This window comes from Castanea sativa, chromosome 9 (genome assembly GCF_040712315.1).
Source record: "Castanea sativa cultivar Marrone di Chiusa Pesio chromosome 9, ASM4071231v1".
Taxonomy (NCBI): Eukaryota; Viridiplantae; Streptophyta; class Magnoliopsida; order Fagales; family Fagaceae; genus Castanea; species Castanea sativa.
The window spans coordinates 3,511,533-3,534,981 of record NC_134021.1 but is presented as its reverse complement, the minus strand read 5'-3'; the positions used below and the strand labels follow the sequence as shown (position 1 = coordinate 3,534,981).

Below are 23,449 nucleotides of genomic sequence, written 5' to 3'. Positions count from 1 at the left end.
GACATGCAGCAAATTTTTTCCAGTGATTTTACAGCTGATGAGATTAAGGCAGCATTGTTTCAGATGGGACCAACTAAGGGTCCTGGACCTAATGGTATGAATGCCCTCTTTTACCAAAAATTCTGGCATGTTGTACGTGATAATGTAGTTACTGCTGTAAAGGATTATCTGAATTCTGGTATCATGATTCCTGGTATTAATCAAACTAATATTGTGTTGATTCCTAAAGTGAAGACACCTGAGAAAATGTCTGATTTTTAGCCTATTAGTCTCTGTAATGTCATTTATAAAATTATTTTCAAGGTGTTGGCTAATCGGTTGAAATAGATCCTCCCGGATATTATTTCCCCTACTCAAAGTGCTTTTGTTAACTTATTAGTAGTATTTGAAAATAAAAATTAGGTGTAAAAAAGTACCTTAACAATAGGAAATAATCATATGTGGCCTACTTAATTATTTATTTATTTTTAAACGTAACTATAGTTTAAAGTGGTTATTGATCAGTTTAAAGGGAATGAAAAAATTAAGGTAATATAAGTAGTGGTCTCGTGTTGGCCATGTTATTATTAAGATGTGTGTAATGAGTATATTTAACTAACATATATAAAGTTATAAATAAGTTTATACTTGAATTGTTGTGTATCAAGTCTAATAGCTCACGAGCTTGTTCGTAAACAAATTTTTTTGCTTGAGCTCAGCTTGTTTATTAAACAAGCCTAAAACTAAGGCTCAAATTTAGCTTATTTATAAACAAACAAACATGAAAAAGTTTTTTATCAAGCTGAAACCGAATTGTTCATGATGGACTTGGTTCATTTACGGCGCTAGTCCTAACTTTACTAAAATGGCCTTAGTAGTATTCTTTTCACTTCCTATTAACAATGTATTCGCACAGGTCCAAATTATCCAAGTTCTCTCGAATCCATCATTATACCAATACATTATCCAAGTTCTCTCAAAATCCATCATTATACCAATAAATCGTATTTCAATAAGTCTAAGGACAACTTAATTCACAAAGTTTTTCATACTTCATGAAGTTACAGGTTGTGATTTGTGGGAAATAAAGGTAGTGCGAGTGATTGATCATGTGAAAGTGATAGCCCACCACTTGATCGCCCACCTCTTGCCCTTGTAACTAGTCATCTCACTAAGCTGTGTCCATAACAAAGTTGATCTTATTTAGCCCCTTTTATCTTCAACTCGGTATGGACAAGGTTATGGTGAAAGCCAGAATCAAACACAGGAGAAACACGGCAGCACACAAAATAAACATGGCAGTGTGCAGTGTATTTTCCACGTACATACCCATAAAACTATTATTGCAGCAGGAACAAAAGAGCAACTATATATAATGATAAAAATCTATATACACAGCTTTATACACGAAATGTTGGAAGTGCACCCATCTATCTGAAATTCCCCTTCTTTTCCTGTACAGCTCCCCAACATGAAATAGATAAACCACCTGTAATTACAGGTTATTTACATTTCCCTCCAATTATAGTCAGCAAAGAAAAGAGCTTCCTTTTGTTCCAAACAATCAGCTCCTCCTCAACAATCAGCTCCTCCTTAACCAGCCACCGTCTTTTATCTACACCACCGGCACCTACTCTGATAATTACAATTTCACAATTGAGCAACTGTTGGACAGCGATATCTGATGCTATGATAAGTGGAATGATCCTTGTCCTTCTGTTATGGCATATAAGAGCTTCTCTCTCATCTTCTCCTGAAACAAACAAACCAAAAAAGTTGAGAAGACATTTTTTCAATGTTTTTCTGTAACAGTTTCAACGAAAATGTGTGCAAGAAAGCCAAGAGAGTTCACTTTTGAAGAGTAAGCTGGCAGCTTAAGATAATTTGCACAAGTCATCACACTAGGTAGGTCAATGTCAGCCGAGTTGCCACAATGCTGTATAAAATACACAGACAATAAAGAAATAGTCAGATGATAACTCAAGAAAGAACAGAAGGTGAATTGAGCAAAGCAGATATTTTGATGGTACAGACTTTTCGAACAATTGTCAACTTTGGATTGAGAGACGCCAAACCTCCCGGGGGAAGCCTAGGTGCCCCAGTCACAAACTGCAGAAATGCTCGTCGCTGTCCATGGTCAAACTCTTGTATGATTTCCAGCAACTGAAATTGCAGAAGAAGCGGGTGAGTTTCTAGATTATGAATGCAAGTGTCAATTAATAGATAAGTAAATACATAAAAGATGTATGAACACTGACATTGACTACCGGAGGACTGCTGGATGTGTATCCATGATCAAACTTGATATGATCCAGGAGCTCGTTGAACTGATTAAAAGAATGTATAACATCTTTAGTAAATATAATCGGTACCCCAAATACATAATGAAAGATTTAAGTGATATGATACATACAGCCCAAGAATCATGTTCTCCACATAGTAAACGCTCTAGTTCCTTTTCAGTAAAAATCTGAAGATGTTCAATAGGGAAAACCTGAAAAACCAAATACAAAACATTCACAAAATGGATTATCAAATTGCTCATAGAAAAGTACATACACAGTACAATAAAATCAAATTAATAATAGAAAAGCTAAGGAGACTCCAATTCAGAGCTCCCCGCTCCTCTCTAGAATGCAAGTAATAGTGGTAAACAAAGCTGACCAGAGACTATGAACTACACTGTTATCTAAATAAAGATCTTGAGCTAAATTTGAAGTTCAGGTTTCAATTCTTTTGTGTCACCTTCTATCACTTTAGGCCTACAATAGAAACCTCCCATTCTCAGCAATATAATTATACTTGTGAGGCAGTGGCTATTTAGGAGTCAGGTTTTTGTTCAGAGGTGACAGCAGTAAATGAGGTAACCAGAGACTATAAAATAGGAATGTGTCTAAATTGAAGCTCTAGGATTAGAATGTGATTTCTGCAATAAAATAGCTGCATTACAGCTTATGTAGCATTTGAAGGTAAAAATCAACCATGGAAATGATGGCATCATAAAAATTGAAGCCATTACCATAACAAATTTCAAAATAGGAATCTTGAAAAGAAATGATGCTGTTTCAATTTTTTTTTTAATAATTCATGCCTACTTCATAAAAAAAATCATGTAATGGTACAGACCTGGTTAAATCCGGATTTAAAAGCTTCTACTTGTCTAGAAATTCCACTGTTTATAGTTGCATCCACAACAAGCGAGATATATTCCTCCAAGTTACTCATATTAACCTGGTAAAACATGAATAAAGTCATCATTTGAAAGATGACCCAAAAAAATGCATTCACATTGAAGTGTGCATTACCATTTTATGATCTGCGCCAGAAGTAAGTACATAGTCAGGATACCCAGGGAGAGTAAAATCAAGGAAAAGATCTTCAATTCTGGTATTCCGAAAGCATGAATCAAATTCAAGCGGTGAATTTTCTTCGCAGACAGATTCCAAAAACTTTTTCCTATTAACAAGAGCCTGAAACTCTAGCAATGTCCTACCAAGCTCAGGATCAAATGACCGAATGTCATAGAGAGTAAGTTCCTAGAAAAAATTAACACAAATAATAAATTATTAAAGAAATCAAGGTTTAAATAATAACACTATCATGCAAACTAACTGCTAGACAATCCTATACAGAGTTGCACTAATTTTACAGAGAATTTGGACATACCTGGCCAATAATGAGTTTATAAAAGGCTTTAGAGAAATGAAGATCCAAGACCCTTCCATCTTGAAGAGACTTTGCAACCACTTGGCCCAAAAGGACAAACTTTTTCAGAACTTCAGAAAACCGATCATCAGATGTATTTAGACTAGATGGCCATGGACATGGGAAAAGTCCAGAAGGTGACATCAGAATTGCCATATCCTCAGACTGTAAGCTTGTCCTGTAGGCAAATGAACTATGATCCTCCCTCCACATAACTAGGCCAGACTTCTGGAACTCATGACTAACCAGGGTATAGAATTCCAATGTCGGACCAAGACCAGTACCAACTTCTTCATTATATTCCACTTCAATAAGCACTTTATGACGCGCATGCAGATCCATCATTTGGGCAGCAGAGTCCAGAATCTGGTTGCGGAAAACTAAAAACTTCTTACGCGGCAAACTGCTAGAGCTGGGCCGCCTGTCACTAGTGGGCCCTGAATTACTATGAGACAGTTGATGAGATTGAATTTGCAGTTGACCAAATGCTGCCAACCGGAAGTACTTACATCTTGCCTCAAAACTAAATAGAAAAGGGCAAGAAGCCATTAACTGTTTACACCAAGAAGGCATACCACCGGTGGACACAGACAAAGAGTCCCGCATCTGCTGTTCTAGTTTTTCTGTCAATTTATTGCTTACAAACTCATTCTGTGGCACTGAAGGAACTACTACCTTTAGACCATCCAAGTTATCAATTTTTCCTTCAGCAAAAGCACATACTCTTTCACGGGACATCAGAAGAAATGCATTTCGGGCCAAGCCTTCCAAGCTTTTGAGCAGAAATAGTATATCGTAAGTAGGACTTGACCTCTCCAAGTCAGAAGTGAGTTCACAAGCAAACATGCTAGAGAAAAATGGAGTGTATTGCATATATGCCCTGACATTATCTGGAACAAAGGAATTTTTTTCTGATGGAATACATTCTTGAGAATTATTTTGGATAGGTTCCATAGCTCTTTTATATGTTAAAGTGTACACTTGACTCCACAATTTTGAACAAGTTATAAATTCATTTTCTTTTATTTGTTGGTGGAGAATTGTTTGGTACAGTGTCAGTGTCCTATCCAGCTGTTGCTCTTCAAGGTAAAACACCAGTTTTGGTGAAGCATCTTCATCGCTACAAGAGGCAGGATGCTGAATTTCCTTATTGGTGTCTGGCTCTGAAGGAATGTGTAATTCTTGCTCCACAGGTTCCTGTTATGCAACACAATAAATAGATATCTAAGAACAGTGATACTACCTTGGTGCTAAAAAGGAGGAGGAGAAGAAGACACAGCCCTAAAACTGGAATTTACAACACCGGTATACTTCTATTACTAACCCAATTCAGATGATGAAAAGTTTGTTAGGTGCAGAAAAAGCATGTAACATCGGATCAAAGCCATGATCACAAATCCAAATAGGAAAGTGATATTTATATAGAAAAAACAATTTAGTATAGATAAGGCCAAGATTAGCTGAGTTAAGATTATAAACTGATGCTGAGGGCTCAACTAGAAGATTAACTTCATCCAAAGATGTTTTGTAAGGATTTGTCTGTCTTACAGTGACTGCTTCTTCAGGAGCGGACTGGGACAATTTAGCATCATCTTCCTGCAGAAAATTATATCTGAGATTAAATAAATGCTCAAAGATTCAAAAAATCCATGTAAATCAGAAAATTCTCTTCCTCCACCACCTATCCCTTTGAAAATAAAATAAAATAAAACAAAATAAAACAAAACAAAACAAAACAGATCAGAATCTTTCTTGTCTCTAGAAGAATCAATTTAGCTTAAATAATCCATATAACCTGCATATTAGGCAAATCTGTGGACATACTGTCAGGTTCCATGTGAGGTAAACTTTCTCCTGGGCCAGTACTTGCATTTGATGGTAAATCAGGTGGTAGACTATCTGTCTGGCCCATAGCACAACTGGATGACTCAATGTGCTCATTTCTTTTAATGCTAACTTTAGGCCACAGATATCCTTCAATGGCATCCAAAGAGCAAAAAGGATCAACAGTTTGAACATCTTCAGAATAGTCACAAAGGCATGTCTCCACATCTCCTCGCACAAAACGAACTTTTAGACATGGATGTAGTGTGCGGCGTCCACTTGGAATCATGGCATAGGAGGTCCTTTGCTTGGATCCATGGCTCAAAATAACTGGGAAATTCTCCAAAGAAGATAGTGCACTCTGTAATTTTTGTATCAGCACCACTAGGGGCAAGTCCACAGAATGGGGCTCTGAAGAAGACAAGAACAGCCTTGCAAACACCTCAAACCGCTTTTCTACAACAAAGAAACGACCATTTACACCCTGACCCTCACACTTTTCTCTTAGGTACTGGCTATTGGATAGGTAATTCAGTAGTGATCTCATAATCCCACTTTCAATAAATTCAAAAGTGGAAATGGTTTCCCTTCCATTAAGATTAGCCATAATTTGATGCAATATACAGTAAAACCTCTCTTCAGGCTGAGCAGGAACGTCATTGCTGATTGTCATGTTAACCAAATCACTTAAAGTAGTAGACAAAGTTCTGAGCTTTTGAAGAATATCAGTCACTCCTTTCTCAGAGTCATATAATTTTGGTGCAAAGTAATTAGTCTTTATGTGCTTTGCGAGATTGTGAACAGAATCCTTTTCAAGCTTGCAACTACCAGTTTCTGATGCTGTAGCAGATTGACCAGTAGCAAAAGCATAACATAAGCATCTCAGGACCTCCTTTGAAGCTAATTTCTGACTTGATTCAAACGGTAGCTGGATGCCACTGAACACTGGAAACATCAACTGCGAACAGTTTTCTTGTGTTAGCAGTGCATCAATAGCAAAGAAGATACCTTCCTTGATGAAGGAATTCAGGAAAATATCAGAAAGCTTTTGCAGGATCATCTCAGCAATCTGTAAGGCTACCAATAGCACATGCTGATCCTTTCTAGTGAATACTCCAGCCAAAAAGCTGCCAATTAGACAGATATTAGCTTGAGTTAAAATATAATTTAGATTTTCTACCAAAAAGACAAGAAACCTGGTTCACCTTGAAATGTTGGCATTCTTTAGCAATTCAAGAAGCATGTCAGATTTGCTCAAATAAACTAACTTGTTGACAACAGATAGGCAGCCATAGCAAACATATAAATTTGCACCAGAATTAACCACCTGTCCAAGTGTTGCAGGAAATATTACATAGCCATGGAAGAAAATTAAAAATCAGTCAAACAGAAATATTCAGAAACCAACCTGGATCAACAAGGGAAGAATATCCATCCCAAATTTTTGCAGAAGACTGGGGCAGTTAACTAAGAAGGCTTCCTTATCTGACACTTGTTGAGCATCTAGATCACTGGCTGAAGTAGGTAGAAGCTCATTAAGCAACTTCAGAACTTCATTTACCTGAGAATGAAAAAATAGCAATAAAAACACCATTCCCATAATTCAATTTCACAAGCAAATTGGAAAGCAATCAATGAATGTATACTAATAATGGTCTTCCAGTTAAGAATGAACAAATAACCTTCTATATTATAGAACAATAACTAAATTCCAAGACTCACATACAAAATTAAAAAGCAATCAGTGAATGTATAACAGTGACAGTTTCAGCCAAATTAACACAAAATACAACCAATCGCCACAATCTTTGAACTACAATTTTGCAGAAAACTCAGTGATTTGAGATATTTTGATGTAGGTAAACTTGAGACCTCCAATAGGCATATTCTCTGAATTCAGAGGCATACACATGTGACTTACTAACAGCTAGCATACTCGGTATTTCTCTAGCCATACATAGAGTTCTTGCATTAAAAATAAAAAATTAAAGGCCATTAATTTGCACATTGGCAACATGTAAATCTGAGATCCTTATGTGCAGCTTGCAGACCAATACTCAAGGAAAAAGGCATGGGTGTCGAACAAAATCCTTCGGCATGGGTTGAGGAGTTTGCATGCAGTTTCTAGCAGGTCTTCACATGATTAGACAAATAAAATTAGACTTTTCCCAATAAGAATGCATTTACAGAAATTCAAAAACTGGAACATTCAAAGTCGAAAAACATGTATCTAAATGGAATTTTAGTAGATCAATTCTCACCTCTTACCAAAACATGCATAGGTAAATATTGTGATTATGCGCTAGCTCTTACTCTTACCTCCGAAGAGACAAGAATTTTCTTGCCCTGACTATATAGTTAAGAAACAAACATCTAATGAATTCTTTTTCATTATGCCCTCCAAAAAAAACTAGGACTAACAGCCATCTTTCTCTCCAGTCCCACAGAAAAATAATTATTTTTAAAAGCTTTCATACTCAATTACAAAGGCATATAAAAATTATTATCTTGATCTCTAACATGCATATAGGAGGTGAGGCACAGGGAAGTACAAAAGCTCCAATGTATCTTTTTACCATTACCATGAATAAAAATTGAGTTTCCAAGGATTCAATCCACATTGATGCCATAAGAGATAAAACAGAGTTGTATAGGCAAAGATGTAAACCTGGTTGCATTGTCCATCCACTGTATGAGGAGAAGACATTCCATGTGAGAGGTCATAAGTGGATAATATATCCTTCAATATGCTGCTTATATTGAGCTCATATAGAGCTTTGAAGGCTACAATTGAACCAGAAGAAAGTTTGACGAGTATACCAATCAAACCCTGCCAAAATATAGTCTAAAAGTCAAGATTACTCTTTTAAAGTAGTAATATCAGAAAAGAGCTGGTTCAAATGCAAAATTTAGAAAATTTTGCCTACATTATAAATAGGTCGGGATACAGTTGTTCGGCTATTCAAGTCTAGAAGATGTACAATTTGACCAATCAGCGCATTCTTACAAAGTTCATCCAGCATCTCAGAAGACTGACTTACTTGCTCCACTATTTTAATCAAGCAAATAGCAACATATTCGACAAGCTGAGAATTTGAAATAAAAACATAGTGGAAGGTCAATAAAAGATGAATTGACAAAAAAAAAATTCTTAAAAAAATAAATAAAAATAATAAATTCTTTTTTTTTTTTTGATAAGTAACGATAAAAATATATTAGAGAAGAACACAGCCCCGTACATAGGAAATGTACTAGAGAGGCAAAAACATCAAGAAGATTGCAATAATAATAATAATAATAATAAATTCTATAAACAGTTCATGCCTGTCTATCCTCATGCTGAAGAAGATTGCACAGTACGGGAACAGCTTCCATAAAACGTGAAGGAGAATCTGAAGGTAGTTTCTTACATATGTTCACCACAGTGGATAGAGCAACCCTCTGATGCAAACAGAATGGGGGGAAATTACCCTAAAGATAAAACAACTGCAAATATCATCATATTCCATATAAAAACGTATTTTATATTGGCTTGCCTGTACACTTGTTGGGAAGAATTCGATAAAATTTAGGACAGCCATAATTGCCCCTGCCTGTAAGCAAGCAAGGGGTTGCTCCCGTGATATCTTCTCCAAAGCTTGCAGACACTACAACAAAACAGTATTTATAACTATAAGTTCCCATATAACAACACACTTTCCTTGTATAAACAAGGTCAAAAATGTCTTATAGACTGGATAACACACAACTAACCATATATAACTACATTACCTGTTCAGCAACATCCACATACTCAAAAACCATTAATCGACAAAGAGCAGGAACTGCATCATGCCTAATTAAGAAATTAGATGACCGAGGATACACATCACAAATATAAGTTATAGCCCTTATAGCCAGTAACATTATATCCGGATTACTCTCGTGCTTTGCATATTTTACAAGAAGTGGAGCTAATGAGTCGGAAATCATGCTTGAAAGTGAATCCTCTGTACAAAACGACAACACTTCACACAACTCAGTAAGCGCAGCTAGTTGCCCTGAAGGCTCAGATTCTTCACTCAAACTTGTTAAAATCCTCTTGAATTTCCCATGATCACCGGAAGATCTCTGCCTCTGATAATCACGATAGTCACGAAGATTGTTACGTCTCTGCCCCGCGTCATCAGAATCACAAGACCCATATGCTGAATCCCTCTCGGGTTCCCCCTCTGACCGGCTTGAAGCCGAGGCAGAAGAGGAAGTGTCCATGTCATTGTCATGGGTTTCATGTATTGAATGTGTGGAGTTCATATGGGTCTGGACCGAGGAGTTGGATGAACTCGGTCTAAAATCCAATGAACTACACGCCCTCTTATCAGCTGGCAATTCATCAACCATTTCAGTACGCTTCTGTCCACGATTACCCATTTATGATCAACAAAACACAGAAACTCAATAAAAATAGCCACCCTGTATAGTCCAAAATCTTCATCAGACGAAGCATAGATTATCTTTCTCATCAAAATTCCAAACCCACAAATACCATAATCATCAGAATAATCAATAAAAATTTTACTCTTTCCCAAGTTGAAGCTTCCATTTACATAAAAACACAACACAAATTTACATTTTCATTTACTGTTACTTTCTGTGTTTGATAGTTTGTATCTTTTAAACAGAACCCAAATGAAAAAAAAAAAAAAAAAAACCTGTGCTTGATCAAAATTAGTCAATTCTAACAAAAAAAAAGAATCAAATACAATCCAAAAGAATCTAAATACAATATGAGATATACAATTTCACAGGTAAAAAAAAAAAAACGAAGAGGAAAATTTAAGATCAGCTAAAATAAAATGATACAAACTTGATGACATTAAACAAAATTTATAAAAAATTTAAAAAAAAAATTGATGATTTTACGGTACCAAGTTTGTAGTTGTGTTTTTATCAAAGTCTTTGGAGAGCGAATAGTCCTATAGGAATCTAGGGCAAACTGCTTCTTCTTCTTCTTCTTCCTCTGTTTTCTTTCTTTGTTTTCTTGATGATTGTGATTTTGATGGGGATGAAGAAGAGGGCGTGAGTGTGAAATGTGAATAAGAAGAGTTTGTGTATGTATCAATCTATCTATCTATCTCTATTTATATTTATATTTATATTTATATATATGTGTATGTGGATTTATTTATTTAATAAATTGTAATTAGAGTTGTTAATTAAGTTATTAACACAGTAAAATAGTGCTGCTGTGTGTGTGTGAGGTGCATTGGGAGTTGATGTAGGGTCAGGTTTTGGCCGTAGAAAAGTAGGGTTGTGATTATCGTGATTTGACGTGGAGGTTAGACTTGGAGTCCACGGTTTAGGGTTTTCGTTTTCCCTTGAGAATCGGAGATGATAAGAATTGTTAGGCTTGATCAAGTCATTTGGACCGTCTGATTGGGAGTCTTTGTTTGGCTGGCTGTTGCACCGCCTTATCCTTTTTTTCCTCTCTTTCTTTTTTGGGCCTGGGCTTGGGCCAAGTATTTTGGTACTGCTTGATGTTCACTGCCATTTGGTGATAACTGATAAGTTAGTGATGATATAGATCACAAAAATAAGTAGTTACAATACGCATTGTCATATTTATTTCTAAAAGTAATGAAGTTGGTGATAAGTCAGTAATATATAAGTAGTTATCATATTTATGGCCACATCAATTTATATAGGTTATGAGCTAAAATTTGTAATATTTTAAATATTTTTTAAGTTTATAATCGATCATTTATGTTTGATAAAAAAATGTTACAACTTACTATCTGTAAGTGCACAATTGCACCTGGCCCCAAGAACAGTTACGGGCTCAAGCCCAATGAGCCTTAAACAATATGAATTTGTAGAGTGTGGGCTGAAACCCAGGTTAGAAGTGTTTGAGGATTAAATGACAAGTCAAAGATTGCAAACACTTGAAAACAACAAGGAATATTGTAAATCAACCTGCTCGGACGTAAGCCGAGAGATGTTCTTATATTCTCTCTTTCTCTTTTTTCTTTTTCTTTTTAGATTACAAAGAAGGAAAAAACCCCCCATTTCTGTTCTAAGTTACCCCTTAAATACTCCTATTTTTGATACTTTGTACACGTGTTGCCCCAGCTCCCCCTTAGCCTAGATATTTCATTTCTCAGTGCCTTTGAATAGTAACCAGAAGTTTTCCTTCCACTGTTCAGGTGTCACTTCCCTATTAATGCGGCCAGGGTGGTAGGTGCAGGGTCTTTAATGTGGAGGTGGCAGCCTTTATCTTTGGTATTTCCTTAACATCAGTGCTTCTAGGACATTCAAGGGTTTACCCCCTTTAACCATCGTTCTTGACCGTGTCATTCCCTAACCTTTATCATGAAGTCCCGAATTCTCCGGTGTCCGTCCGAAGGGAAATTCGCCATCGGCTGGATCCTCGGATCCTCGGCGTATGGGCCGACCCGTAGTACTAACAAGTTCTAAACCCAAGAGCAGGTCGGCCTTCCTTAGCATGGCCCAAAGGCCCACATCCCCATCAGGGTCTTTTTACTCCCCACACTATCATTATAGAATTATTTATGACATACTCTTTTTATTATGAATAATTATTTATGGCATACTCAAATCTTATTATTTGATCCCAAAAGATTTTTAAAAAAAAATTTATCAAAGCCTGTAGATTGTTTTATTCTACTCCAAAGTTTTTCTGTTCTTTTTTTAATGGAAGGATGTTAAAAGTTAAACTAAACATAGTCAAGCACAATCTACTAGTGCTGTATTCATCACTAACCACCAATGGGTGAAAAATAAAAGCTACTTCTAAAAGAGATTCAGATGATATCTCCTTTGTTTTTTACTGTAAAAGGGAAACTATTATCTATTCATTCATTTCAATTCTATCTCTACCTACTATACGCAAAAAAGTTAAGCATTTTAAGAAATTTTAGTTTTTGTACTTAGAATTTTGTAGGCAAAAACGTCTTTTCAATTTCAATTAGACATAAATTTCCAAGTAAATATTTTTAAATCCCTAATATCAACTCACTTCTTTAATAAAATGAAATAAGGGATAACTTGGTGATCAATTTATGGAGAGAAGAGAATCCTTAAGGAGAGATTACCCAAAATTGTTTTGAATGATTCTCCACTTGAGAACGAAATTGTAAAAAGATTTTTCCGCTAGCATCAGGTATGGAATATTTCAAAATGTTCCTAGTAATGGAAATTATTATAGTCAATCCATTTGCTTTGATGGAGAGCAAAACACCAGTGATGTAACATTGCAAAAAATTTAATCACTTATTAACCCAATTTCAATACAGTGGATAAAGGCAAGCAAAAAGATACACAGATTGGGCAAAGACTTTAGTAAAAAGAGACAAAGGGAAGAGCTAAGAGGCTCTTTTATAATGTTTAATTTTACTAACAAGAACCAATCACAAGCTGATCCCAAAGCACCATTATCGCCTTGAACGTAGAGGGGAAGGAAGTGGCAACATTGGCGTGCCGCACCGAGTCAGACACGCAAAAGCATATGCAATTGACGCAGAACTTAAGGCACGAAAATAAAGTAACCCATTGACGTGGAAAAATGCGGCATTTTACTCCCCATATTTTCCTTTACTAAATTACCCTCTATCTAGAATCACATGAAGGTTACCCATAGTAATTGAAACTAATATTATAAAGAAGACAACTTTGTTGAAAAGATTCCTTCCTACCTTGAACTTGAAAACAGAGCTCTTCCAAGAAAGAAGTAAACAGAGAAGCATTCTTGCTACTCAAGAACTCTCTCACCTTGTCAAAACCAGAAACAACACCTTGTTAAAACCCAGTAACAAGAGCAAAGAATAAAGAAAATTGTTAAGTTTTCTTTCCCAGTGAAAAAAGGGATAGCTTGTGACTAGTGGTGAGTTTGCACTCATGACAACCTTTGCTCTTTTAACCTAAGAGCTCAAAGAGAAGAAGGAAACCAAAGCTGCAACCAGTTGACCTCAGTGTAGTAAACACTTTGCCTAACTACTGTTTGGTAGAGATTAAAAAAACACAGGAAACCCTTATCCTTCGTTTACACCAATGCAGTAGAAAATTCATAAACTTCTCGGGGGGAGCATTCTTCCTTACATCATCAGAAATTTTATATGGCAAAAAAATGAAAAACAGTTTCATAATCAGCTCCATAACATATTGCCAAAACACCCAGTTAAGAAATCACAGGACCCAAGATTTACAATGTTTTCTTAAAATAAATATTTTAATCGAAAGACACCCCTAAATATACAAACCATACCTAGAATACATATGGATTGCACAATAGTGCCCAAAAGACCCTAAAATGTCAGTGTTCACATAAGAATAAATATTTGTTGTGGGCACTGAACAAGATCTCCTCAAGCAGGACGCCAAATGGTGGAATTAGTAAAGATCGAGCAGAAATCTAATCTGAGCCTTGCATAGGAATCATCAGATGTTGTGCCTGAGACTACAAACATTACAAGAGACCAGTATGTAAGTCTTCGAACCAACTCATATGGGGAATATTCATAGGGGGGCAGTTAATGACAGACCAGATATATTGCTTCCTCATTAATCCCAACACAGTCACCAAACCATGTGATGCATGTGAAAGTTTTGGGAAAATATTTGCATATATACGTATTTGATTAATAAATATTAATATAAAAGCTAAACCAGAGATATTGATGAAAAAACAGATATAATTTAATTAGAATGTTTAGAGAAGACTAAAAATAATTTAATTAGTGTTTGTTTAGTGTTGGGTTGAATTAGTCTAATATAATATGACGTGAAACCTCACAAAAGCAAGGCTCTTTGGACCCACCCCTAGGGAGTAAACCACGGACACACAACCCCAACTGCCAAAACCATGTATCAAGTAACTTCCTGTTTTTACCATTATACTATTAGATGTGAAGCAACTCATCACATCCTCAAATGTGTGAACTATGGAAGCAACCAGAAGTGATTTGGCACATCATTTCCATATTCATGAACCAATTGGTAGCGCATGAAGTGGACATCTACATGACACTCACAAGACACCAAGAAAAATATGGGGAAAGAAAATATCACCGCTAAATTAACATTACAACTAAGATATCAATGTATCGTGAAATAACGTCATTTCGTGCAATTCAATATTAAGCCTCCGTTTGGATTGCATTGACAAGGAAAATTATTTTGCGTCTGGTGTTTTATGCGTGGGTCCCGTGCACTGTTCATGGACCCACAAGTACGGATTTCAGCAAATTTTTCTTTAAATCTGAGTCCCACAGCACTATTTAGCTTTATTTTGCTACTATTCATGGGTCCCACTGCATTTTTTTGTACTATTTATAAATCCCACTATACTATTTCAACTAACTTTTACCTTTATCTACAGTACTTTCAGCAAAAAGTCTTCAATTTCAGCAAAATAAACAGGTTCCAAACAGACCCTAAGAATACATATGGAATTAATATGAAAAAGCACGGGTCAAGGAGATTTTGACCATTATTGATATTCTAAATCTCTCTCTCCTTGGTTTGTAACAAATTTTTCATTTCAATTTATCAAGATACATAGAGACTTCCATTTGTAGCTGAAATTCATTTAAAAGGACAGGGAAAATGACAGAAGCATGGGAGCACACTAAAGAACAAACACCTAAAAGAGGTAACATATTAGAGGTAGGAAAAAGTTTTCCTATAAAATGATAGAGGGGAAGGGGGAATTAACGAGAAAAGAAGGCCCCACATAATAGGATAACCATAGAAGGAAAAGACTAAATGGCATACCAATTTCAATTATGAGATTCCAATTTAAAAGCACCTACTTTGGCGGCAAACCCTAATTCCAAAAAGACTGGCTCTGCAGAGTACAAGGGATAGAAAATGTGTTTTAACACTTGTCAGCAATCTCTCCAAAATAGCAGGTACCTTTGTCATCCTGTTATGGCATTTTCTAACTGATATAAAAAAACTACAGGGCCTATTTTCCTTTTAGGCAAAATGTTAAATCATGATTCTAAAATCAAGCTATAATGTAAAGAAATTTCACTTGTAAAAAGAGTTCAAATGGCATACAGACATAAGCCACAAACCTAAATATGCTTATTCGTATAATCATTCTCGTATACAATGACACCTTTCTATTAAACAAGAGTCATAATTTTGCCATTATTAAAAGAGGCAGAAAGGAAAAGAAAAAAATAATGACGGTTCAATGGGGAGTCAAAAAGAAAAAATGATTAAGCAAATGGGAAGCCACACGTGGCTTAGTTTGCACTTCATAATGTTATCTGAAGCAGAATCAACACCATGAGTACATCAAAAGATATTTAGAGATTAAAATGTGATTACCACTTCAAGAGATAAGGACTAACACTCATATCTTAAATGGCATCTCCTCTCCTAAAGTATGGTTATAGATTCAAAACCTACTATGCGCTTTTGTCGAGGGGACAAGAGTTAATAGAGACTAATGCTTGTGTTGTGATGACATATCGAACAATATTTAAAAGACCAGTAGTCTTCCATGATATACAATTTAACTTTCTATGACATGTTATTAGTATATCTTTGCTAATACATGATATGACAGGACACTACATAAAAAATAATCCAAGCATTGGAATAAATTAAACTTGACTTCATAGTTGATAGCTTGAAAAAATATAAATCACACTTAAACTACCCAAAACCAAACAGGGCTTTTAGCATTGTCCAATATGTAGATGTTAGTCTACAATAGAGTTGATCATTACTTGGAGTCATTCAGACCTAACAACACAAAAGATTACTGATTCAATCTTGCCCAAAACCAAAAGATAAGCATGAAAGAGTTTTCTTATATATAAGCATAATATAAGCAATGATCACATGTAAAGGCTGCTATACTTTAGCAATATTAAATTATCTTGGCCCATACTATATTGTGATATCTAGCATGGACACCTACCAATACAGTCACCAAACTTGATTGTTGGAACTAAGCTCAAGATTAATCCCTTTAATTTTTAAATGCTAGATTGATCAAAATGAGATGTTCTTAAAAAAATTCAACTGCAAACCAATTTTGTTTGAGTCTACGCAATAATCATGCCTTTCCATACACCATATTTCTTTTATGGCATGCCTATTAGGATCAAAGTTAACTAACAGGATTAACCTCCAAAGAAACCCTACTAGAGCTAGAATGGATGAGAAATGGGAAGTTCCAGTGCAACAAAGGCCCTTTTCGATTCTAGGTGTAAAGAGACAACTTAAGGGAAATTGAAACAAAGTTATATCATAACCTAACAAAGTTTACAACGATTAAATTACCAATTCTCCCAAAAGCTTAAGTAATTAGGAAATGGTGAATTTTGTCACTTAACCATAATTCTAACACTACCTCTCACATGTAGGCTCAAACTACTTTTTAATGGGTGAGGCCCAACATGTGGGATTTTTAATTTTAAATGAGAAGTAGAGCGAAGACTGGAATCGAACTCAGGATTTCTTGCTCTGATACCATGTTAATTTACCGATTGTCCCAAAAACTTAAGCTATTAGGAAATGGTGAGTGTAATCAACTAACCACACAATTCTAACAACAACAAGCAATGCTAGTATTCCATTTTTATAAGTCCTGTACTGTTCTTACCCTACACCCCCATCATACTAATTAATCATGAAAACAATCCACCGGAAGTATTTAGTTTAGTATCAATGATGTGTGCCTATATTGTATGTAATGAGAGAGAGAGAGAGAGAGAGAGAGAGAGAGAGAGAGATTACTTGAGAAGTTGCGTAATTAACACCTTGTGAGAAAGAACCTTGATGAGCAATCTGCACCATCACCAAAGACAGCCACCATAAGATGCTAAGAAAATTTCACACATAAAAATTAAGCACATACAAAGCCACAAATCATCACCTGAGCATTTGGACTTGGCTGAACATCTTTCTTAGCAGATGATTCTCCACCCTTTGCTGATCCCTTGGTGTCACCCTATCAATCAAATCCCATAATTTGCAAAACCCCAATATTCAAAACCCAATCACTCTTACAACAATGAAAACAATAAACCCAAACACATCAAAAAATGGGAAATTCTAATAACCAGCCACATCAACAAAAAATCAAAAATCAAAAATCAAAAAAGAAGAAGATAAATATAACATACCTCCATCTACATCAGCACCAAGAGAAAACCAGAAAACAAGGAAACAAAGAAAATTCAGTCAGTCAAAACTTATTAAATAGGTAATTAAGGATAATAATTTCATTTTCATTGTTAAAAAGCCCAAATTTTCAATGAAATTTGACCTCTCAATATCTGGCGAGGTAAATCTTGAGCGGATCGATGTAGTCTTCAAACCCTAGAGTAGCCATAGCCCAAAGCAAATCATCTCCATTAATAGTCTTCCTCTTCTCTCTCTGGCACTTATCGCTAGCCCTACACATTATTCAACCTCCAATTAATCAAACACACAAAAACACTGAGAACAAAAAGTACGATCGGTGTGATTACTCGCTGGTGACGAAGCTGATGAACTCAGAGACGCATTCTTGGACGGTTTCCTTGGCATCCTTGGCGATCTTTCCGTTGGCGGGTAGCGCCTTCTTCATAATCCGGCTAATGTTCGCGATCGGAAGAAACCGGTCCTGCTCGCGAACGTTGGAGCGCGGGCTCTGATCGCCGCTCTCGTCGTAGCTGCCTCCGTTCGGGCTCGTCGGAACTTCCGCCATCGCAAAAGCACTAGTCCGTCACAAAACGACATCGTCAGAGAGAGAGTGAGTGAGAAAGAGATACTCTCTGTGTATTTGTGTTAAAAAAAAAAAGAGAGAGAGAGAGAAAGTGAGTGAGTTGGAAGTTGTTGTTTACCTTAATAAAGAAAAATGGGCGCGAGAGAGGGAGAGGCTTTGGATGGAGTTGAGAAATGGAGGATCGGACGCTGGAGAAGAGAGGAGAGAGGAGACGACTGAGATGAGAGAATGAGGTTTATCAGCACCGTTCGTTTTTTTTTTTGGCCTTGTGTTTGTTTTGTGTGGTTGGTAGGTAAGGTACGTTTCGTTTTATTTATTTATTTTTATTATATTATTATTATTATTATCATTCATTTCGTTTCATTGTTTGTCCTTTTTTCCCGTGTTCTTCTGCGGGGTTCTGTTCTGAATTGAATTCGTCGATGCGATTAGACCACGTGTTCTGCCTTTCTGGCTTATCTCTCTCTCTTCTTCTCGCCGTTCGTTCCGGGCGGTCTTTTCATTTTGCTAAATGACGTCGTTCCCTATTCTCTTTTGGTATATTCCCCCTTAAGATTTTAGCACGTATTAGCCTGCAACTCTAAATATATGTATGGATATATTTAAAAGATACACATTAAGAGATATAGTATAATAATCATATATATATATAATTTAAATATTATTAATAGTTATTTTTATATACTTTTTTAACTCTTTAAAAAATCTTGTAAGAATATGTAGGGGACTGTTTTGCAAATGTTGGGCTAGGCCGCCTCCTGCAGCACTAGGTCCAAAGTTTTTTTTCTAGATCAGGGAGTTGGAACCAACCAAATAGCAATCCTCCTTGGTCTGCTTTGTGCCCAAACGATGCCCCTATTAGTCAAGCCTTGATTACATGCCCATGGTAGGCAGAGCTGTTACATTAGCTACAGCAGGCAGATACAATAAAGACAATAATTTAAATTCTTTTACGATTCAGACAAAAGTGAATAATAGGCTTTGATAATGAATGCCTGTTTTATGAAACAGCAACAAAGGGTAAGTATTGAATGAACGGCAATAAGCTTATTAAAGGAAAGAAGTGTTAGTCTGCCGTATCAAGTTACATTGTCCAGTCTAAGTCAAGAAAGGGAATCACCTCTTCAACGCGACTAATCTCTCTAAAGGAGAAATTAACTATTTTGAAGGGGCGAGCCTGAATGACTTGTATTTAGAGAGGTCATTTATCGTTACCAGAGAACATGGGTCGGAGAGAAAGAGGGAGATCAATCTATTCAGTGCATGTCCGCCACTCTATTCTCTCCGTTTTTACTCTTCCTTCTATTCTCTCTAATACTTTCCTTCCTTTCTCTTCGTTTTTTACTCTTCCTTATATTCTCTCTAATTCTTTCCTTCTTTTATCTTTATTTTTACTCTCACTATTTTTCCCTTAGTCCTAGTGATTCTCTCCCCAGAGTTTGCTCTGCCTCCCCTATGCACAACAAAGGGCTCCTTATATAATGCCAACTATGACTGGTTTTTACCATTTTAGCCCTTAACCGTTTTTGTCTGGTGCAGATGTCCTTACCGACCATTACTGATTGGTTAGTCACCCAACCAACGCTACTTACATGCGCTGGCCGCGCCACTCCACCTCACCAGACAAAAAAAACTCTTTTGTTTGTTTGCTTGTCGTGGCACCCTTACCTACCACGATGTAAGTACTCTCTTCCTCTCCTTCCCTCATGGCATGCATCTAGTGATTCCAACTCAGCTTTGTCCCTTTTAGGTGGTATGTCATCCCAACAAGACACTGTCTCCAAAAGAATCTGAACAGGAAACACGAAAATAGGTTTTTCCCCCTCCCCACTGCCAAACTATGCCCTCTTACCTCTGACCCATAACCCACCACTTCCTGTATTGACTGGGTACAGGCTGGTGGTGTTTGGGCCTTACGCGTGCCTTGCTTCCATGCTCTTCTAAAATCTGCATGCTGCTCATGCGTTTGCTGCAATCTGAAGGTCTGTCTGCCCATTCTGCCGTTCGTCTTTGACCTGTTATGGCTTGGGCTGCTTTTCCTGACTTCTCATTTATGGCTTGCTTCCTTAGGGGCTGGGCCTTACTCGATTGTGGGCTTTTTCGTGCTTTATTCTCAGTCTTGCTATTTGCTTCCTGCCACATCATTCTGTTATGCCTGCCGTGAAGTTTGCTTGACCCAAGGCTGCTAGGCCTCTTCGGGTTTTACTGTTCATTCCTTCTCTGAAGGCCCAATAAACTTATTGGGTCTTTTACTACTTGTGGGCTCCTACGTCCCACTTACTTCCCTTTGGGCATTCTTGGCTCGTTTACTTTCTTGGGACATCCTTGACCCTTTCCAATTCTGTACTTCCCATGAGCTTTTATTAAGTCCTTAGACTTCCTTGGCCCAAGTGCTTCATATTTCATCTTTGAGACTTATGGATTCTCTATTGCCTCTTACTCTCTTTACTTACATTATTTTGGGCATGCTGTGACAATTGTGGCCCATTCTCACTTTTCTACATCCATACTGCTCATAGGTTTGCTATTTCTTTCTTCTAGGCCTTCTTAGACCCATTTACTTCTTCAGGGTCCATTTGTTTGTTTCATAGACCCATAATCCATTATTCCTACCACTCGGGCTTAATGGTGTTTCCATCCCACTTTTTTCTACCCACGTCTTTAGGCTTTTCCTCCTACTGAGCTTCTAAAAAAATGAGCATCTACATAATGTTATTAGGCAGAAAATGAAAATTATCTATTTTTAAAATTTTTTTATGTTCATTAATTCTAGACCCTTTGGTTTTTTGTACACAATAACTCACTTGAATGGATATTTATGATATGATCTCATATTTGATTCCAAAATTGAGAACTAAAACTCTCTTTAAAAATAAATAATTTAGGACACATGGCGCAAAATTAGACTTCAATTGTAGAATCTAATTAAATTTTTCCTAAACTTTACCTATTAATATATATATATATATATATATATATATATATATATATATATATATATATATATATATAACTTTTGTGCCAAATGATTTTTTTTAATTATAAAAAAAATTCATAAATATAAAATCATTCAAACTCTCTATTTCTCTAATTTTATATACAGTGTTAGATATATGATTATGTTTTTTTATGATTTATTTATATTAAATTTGTCGTTTTCTACTCTAAATTAACTCATTTAACACAAAAATTAAAAAAATTCGATTAGATGGAACACATGCCGTTAAATTAAATTCTAATTGAAATCCAATTTTTATACTGAACTAACTAACTTGGTTCAAAATTTTAAAATTTTTTATTAGATGGAACACGTGGTGCAAAATTAAACTCTAATTGAATTTCAATTTAAAATCTAATTGGATTTTCTCTCAGCTTTATTTAATAATATATATATATATATATAGATGACTTATAAATTTGAATTAGTTTTAGTTCTACAAAGAAAAATGCTCATAAATATAAAAATCATTTAAAAATTATGTTTTTTATGGTTTACTTATATTGAACTCCTTGATTTTTACAATTGTGGGGTCATAGATTTTGAGATTTGGCCGAGAACATGTGGTTTGACCGAGAAGCATGGGTCGTCCGAGTCCGAGGAGCGCCATCTCCTCAGACTAAAGTTAAACGCAAATCTAGTATAGATCCTAATGATCAAAGATGACCTTTCAAGAAGTTCTAATGATAGCAACGAGCACCATGAATGTACAAGAGGGATAAGGGGCTCAAAAATATCTAAGGGGAAGCTGCTATCACCGCATTAATGAGGAAGTGACCTCTGAACAGTATTATGGCAGTCTTACAGCCATCCCAGAAGACTTTTAGAGGGGGCTGATGGGACAAATATCAGCATAAACCATCAACTGTCCACATGTAGGGTAAGGATGAAGGGAGAGGTGTAATATAAATAAGGGTAGAGATCCTAAAGAGAGGTGGACAAAAAAAGGAGAAGAGAAAGCACTGTAGCAACTTCAACAACTCCTGTAACCATAGTCATCCAATATATGCTAGAACAGAGCTCCTCGGATTGTGCCGAGGACAGACTTTCTTGCACAAACCGGGTACAATTCATGTTGGCTCATCATCCAAAACCATACTAATTGTTATCCACGCACTAAATCCTAGTTCTTTGACCCACTCTCTACAAATTTATTGTACTGGGTTCACTGGGTCAAGATCCCTTACATTTTGAGCTTGGTCTGAAAATTGTGTCTCCACAACAATTAACTCACTTGGTACAAACATTTAAAAACTTAAATTAGATGAGACACATGGCGCAAAATTAGACTCCAATTGAATTTAAAATCTAATTATATTTTCTCTTAATTTTATCTATTATTTTATATATATATATATATATATATATATATATATATATAGATTTATCTCCCTACTAATTTAGAATAAAATACTCATTTCCCCTAAAGGGTAAACATGTGAATATTGACGAGTACATAAAATTTGGTCATCCGTGCAGTGCACTGGACGATCGTATTGCTTTAAATAAGCAATAAACGCGTAGCTGTTACCAACCGAAAGCTCGGAGAAAAAGACCGTTGACGACCTCATCAAGTGGCTCATTAAGCCATCAGATGCGTTAACAAAGAATTAAATGAAACTATCTCCCAAAAAAAAAAAAAAAAAAAATTAAATGAAACCATTAAAGACCTCCAACGACTTGAAAGGAAGAATTATTCTAATTATTCTAATATTTTTCAATGATAATCCAAATTAAAATTAACTTTTAACATTATCAAGAATTCAAGATAATAATGAATTATTATTGAGATTATTATAAATAATTTTTTTAATAATTCAAGAAACTCCATTATCTCCAAAGATTATCATATGTTTGCATGTCTATAATTGTTTTACATCTGAACTAATGAGAATCAAGCCTTTAGATGACTATTAATTTTAATTAATCCTTTGAGGACCAATCCAAGTTAACTAATTTAGTTACATGCATGCATATCTATTGTAAGACCATTCATTGACAAATTTTTCTTTCAAATTGTAATATTACCTTGGTTACAACCTTGATTTTATCTTAGAAAAATATCATTATTCCGTCAAATTCCATGAGCCATTATGATATGGATTGTACTCATAAATCAATTACAGAATTTTCAATTAAAAAAAAAAAAAATTTTCAAAGCATGTGATATGACCATTTCACGCTTTAACACTAATTTACACAAAATAGGGGGATTTTGA

The 23,449-nt window shown here is 35.8% G+C and overlaps 1 protein-coding gene and 1 pseudogene across 3 annotated transcripts; both read right to left on the bottom strand.

Moving 5' to 3' along the window:
- Positions 1–1,322: 1,322 nt before the first annotated feature.
- Positions 1,323–10,569, bottom strand: LOC142610207 (E3 ubiquitin-protein ligase UPL4). Of its 3 annotated transcripts, none has more exons than XM_075781960.1 (18): positions 10,416–10,569; positions 9,280–9,960; positions 9,045–9,155; positions 8,833–8,949; positions 8,436–8,594; positions 8,177–8,338; positions 6,917–7,069; positions 6,714–6,835; positions 5,480–6,635; positions 5,233–5,280; positions 3,646–4,881; positions 3,285–3,515; positions 3,106–3,210; positions 2,393–2,473; positions 2,238–2,306; positions 2,014–2,142; positions 1,832–1,915; positions 1,323–1,732 (listed from the first exon to the last, which is right to left on the bottom strand). In XM_075781960.1, exons 2-18 carry the CDS (start codon positions 9,916–9,918, stop codon positions 1,667–1,669), a joined length of 4,668 nt encoding a protein of 1,555 aa, XP_075638075.1. In that variant the 5' UTR covers positions 9,919–9,960; positions 10,416–10,569; the 3' UTR covers positions 1,323–1,666. The 3 variants fall into 3 exon arrangements, with proteins under 3 accessions (XP_075638075.1, XP_075638073.1, XP_075638074.1); XM_075781958.1 differs by having other exon boundaries at positions 5,194–5,280; positions 10,416–10,559; XM_075781959.1 differs by lacking the exon at positions 10,416–10,569 and having other exon boundaries at positions 5,194–5,280; positions 9,280–10,032.
- A 3,065-nt stretch (positions 10,570–13,634) lies between these two features.
- LOC142609563 (nuclear transcription factor Y subunit B-8-like) lies at positions 13,635–18,484 on the bottom strand (annotated as a pseudogene).
- Between the last annotated feature and the right edge of the window lie 4,965 nt (positions 18,485–23,449).

Excerpts from the sequence above, each read along its gene's own strand:
- LOC142610207 (XM_075781958.1), bottom strand. The coding sequence starts at position 9,918 with ATGGGTAATCGTGGACAGAAGCGTACTGAAATGGTTGATGAATTGCCA. Across the intron at positions 6,836-6,916 it reads TTCTTCCCTTGTTGATCCAG|GTGGTTAATTCTGGTGCAAA; the intron begins GTTGGTTTCTGA and ends ACACTTGGACAG. Across the intron at positions 1,916-2,013 it reads AGTTGACAATTGTTCGAAAA|CATTGTGGCAACTCGGCTGA; the intron begins GTCTGTACCATC and ends TATTTTATACAG.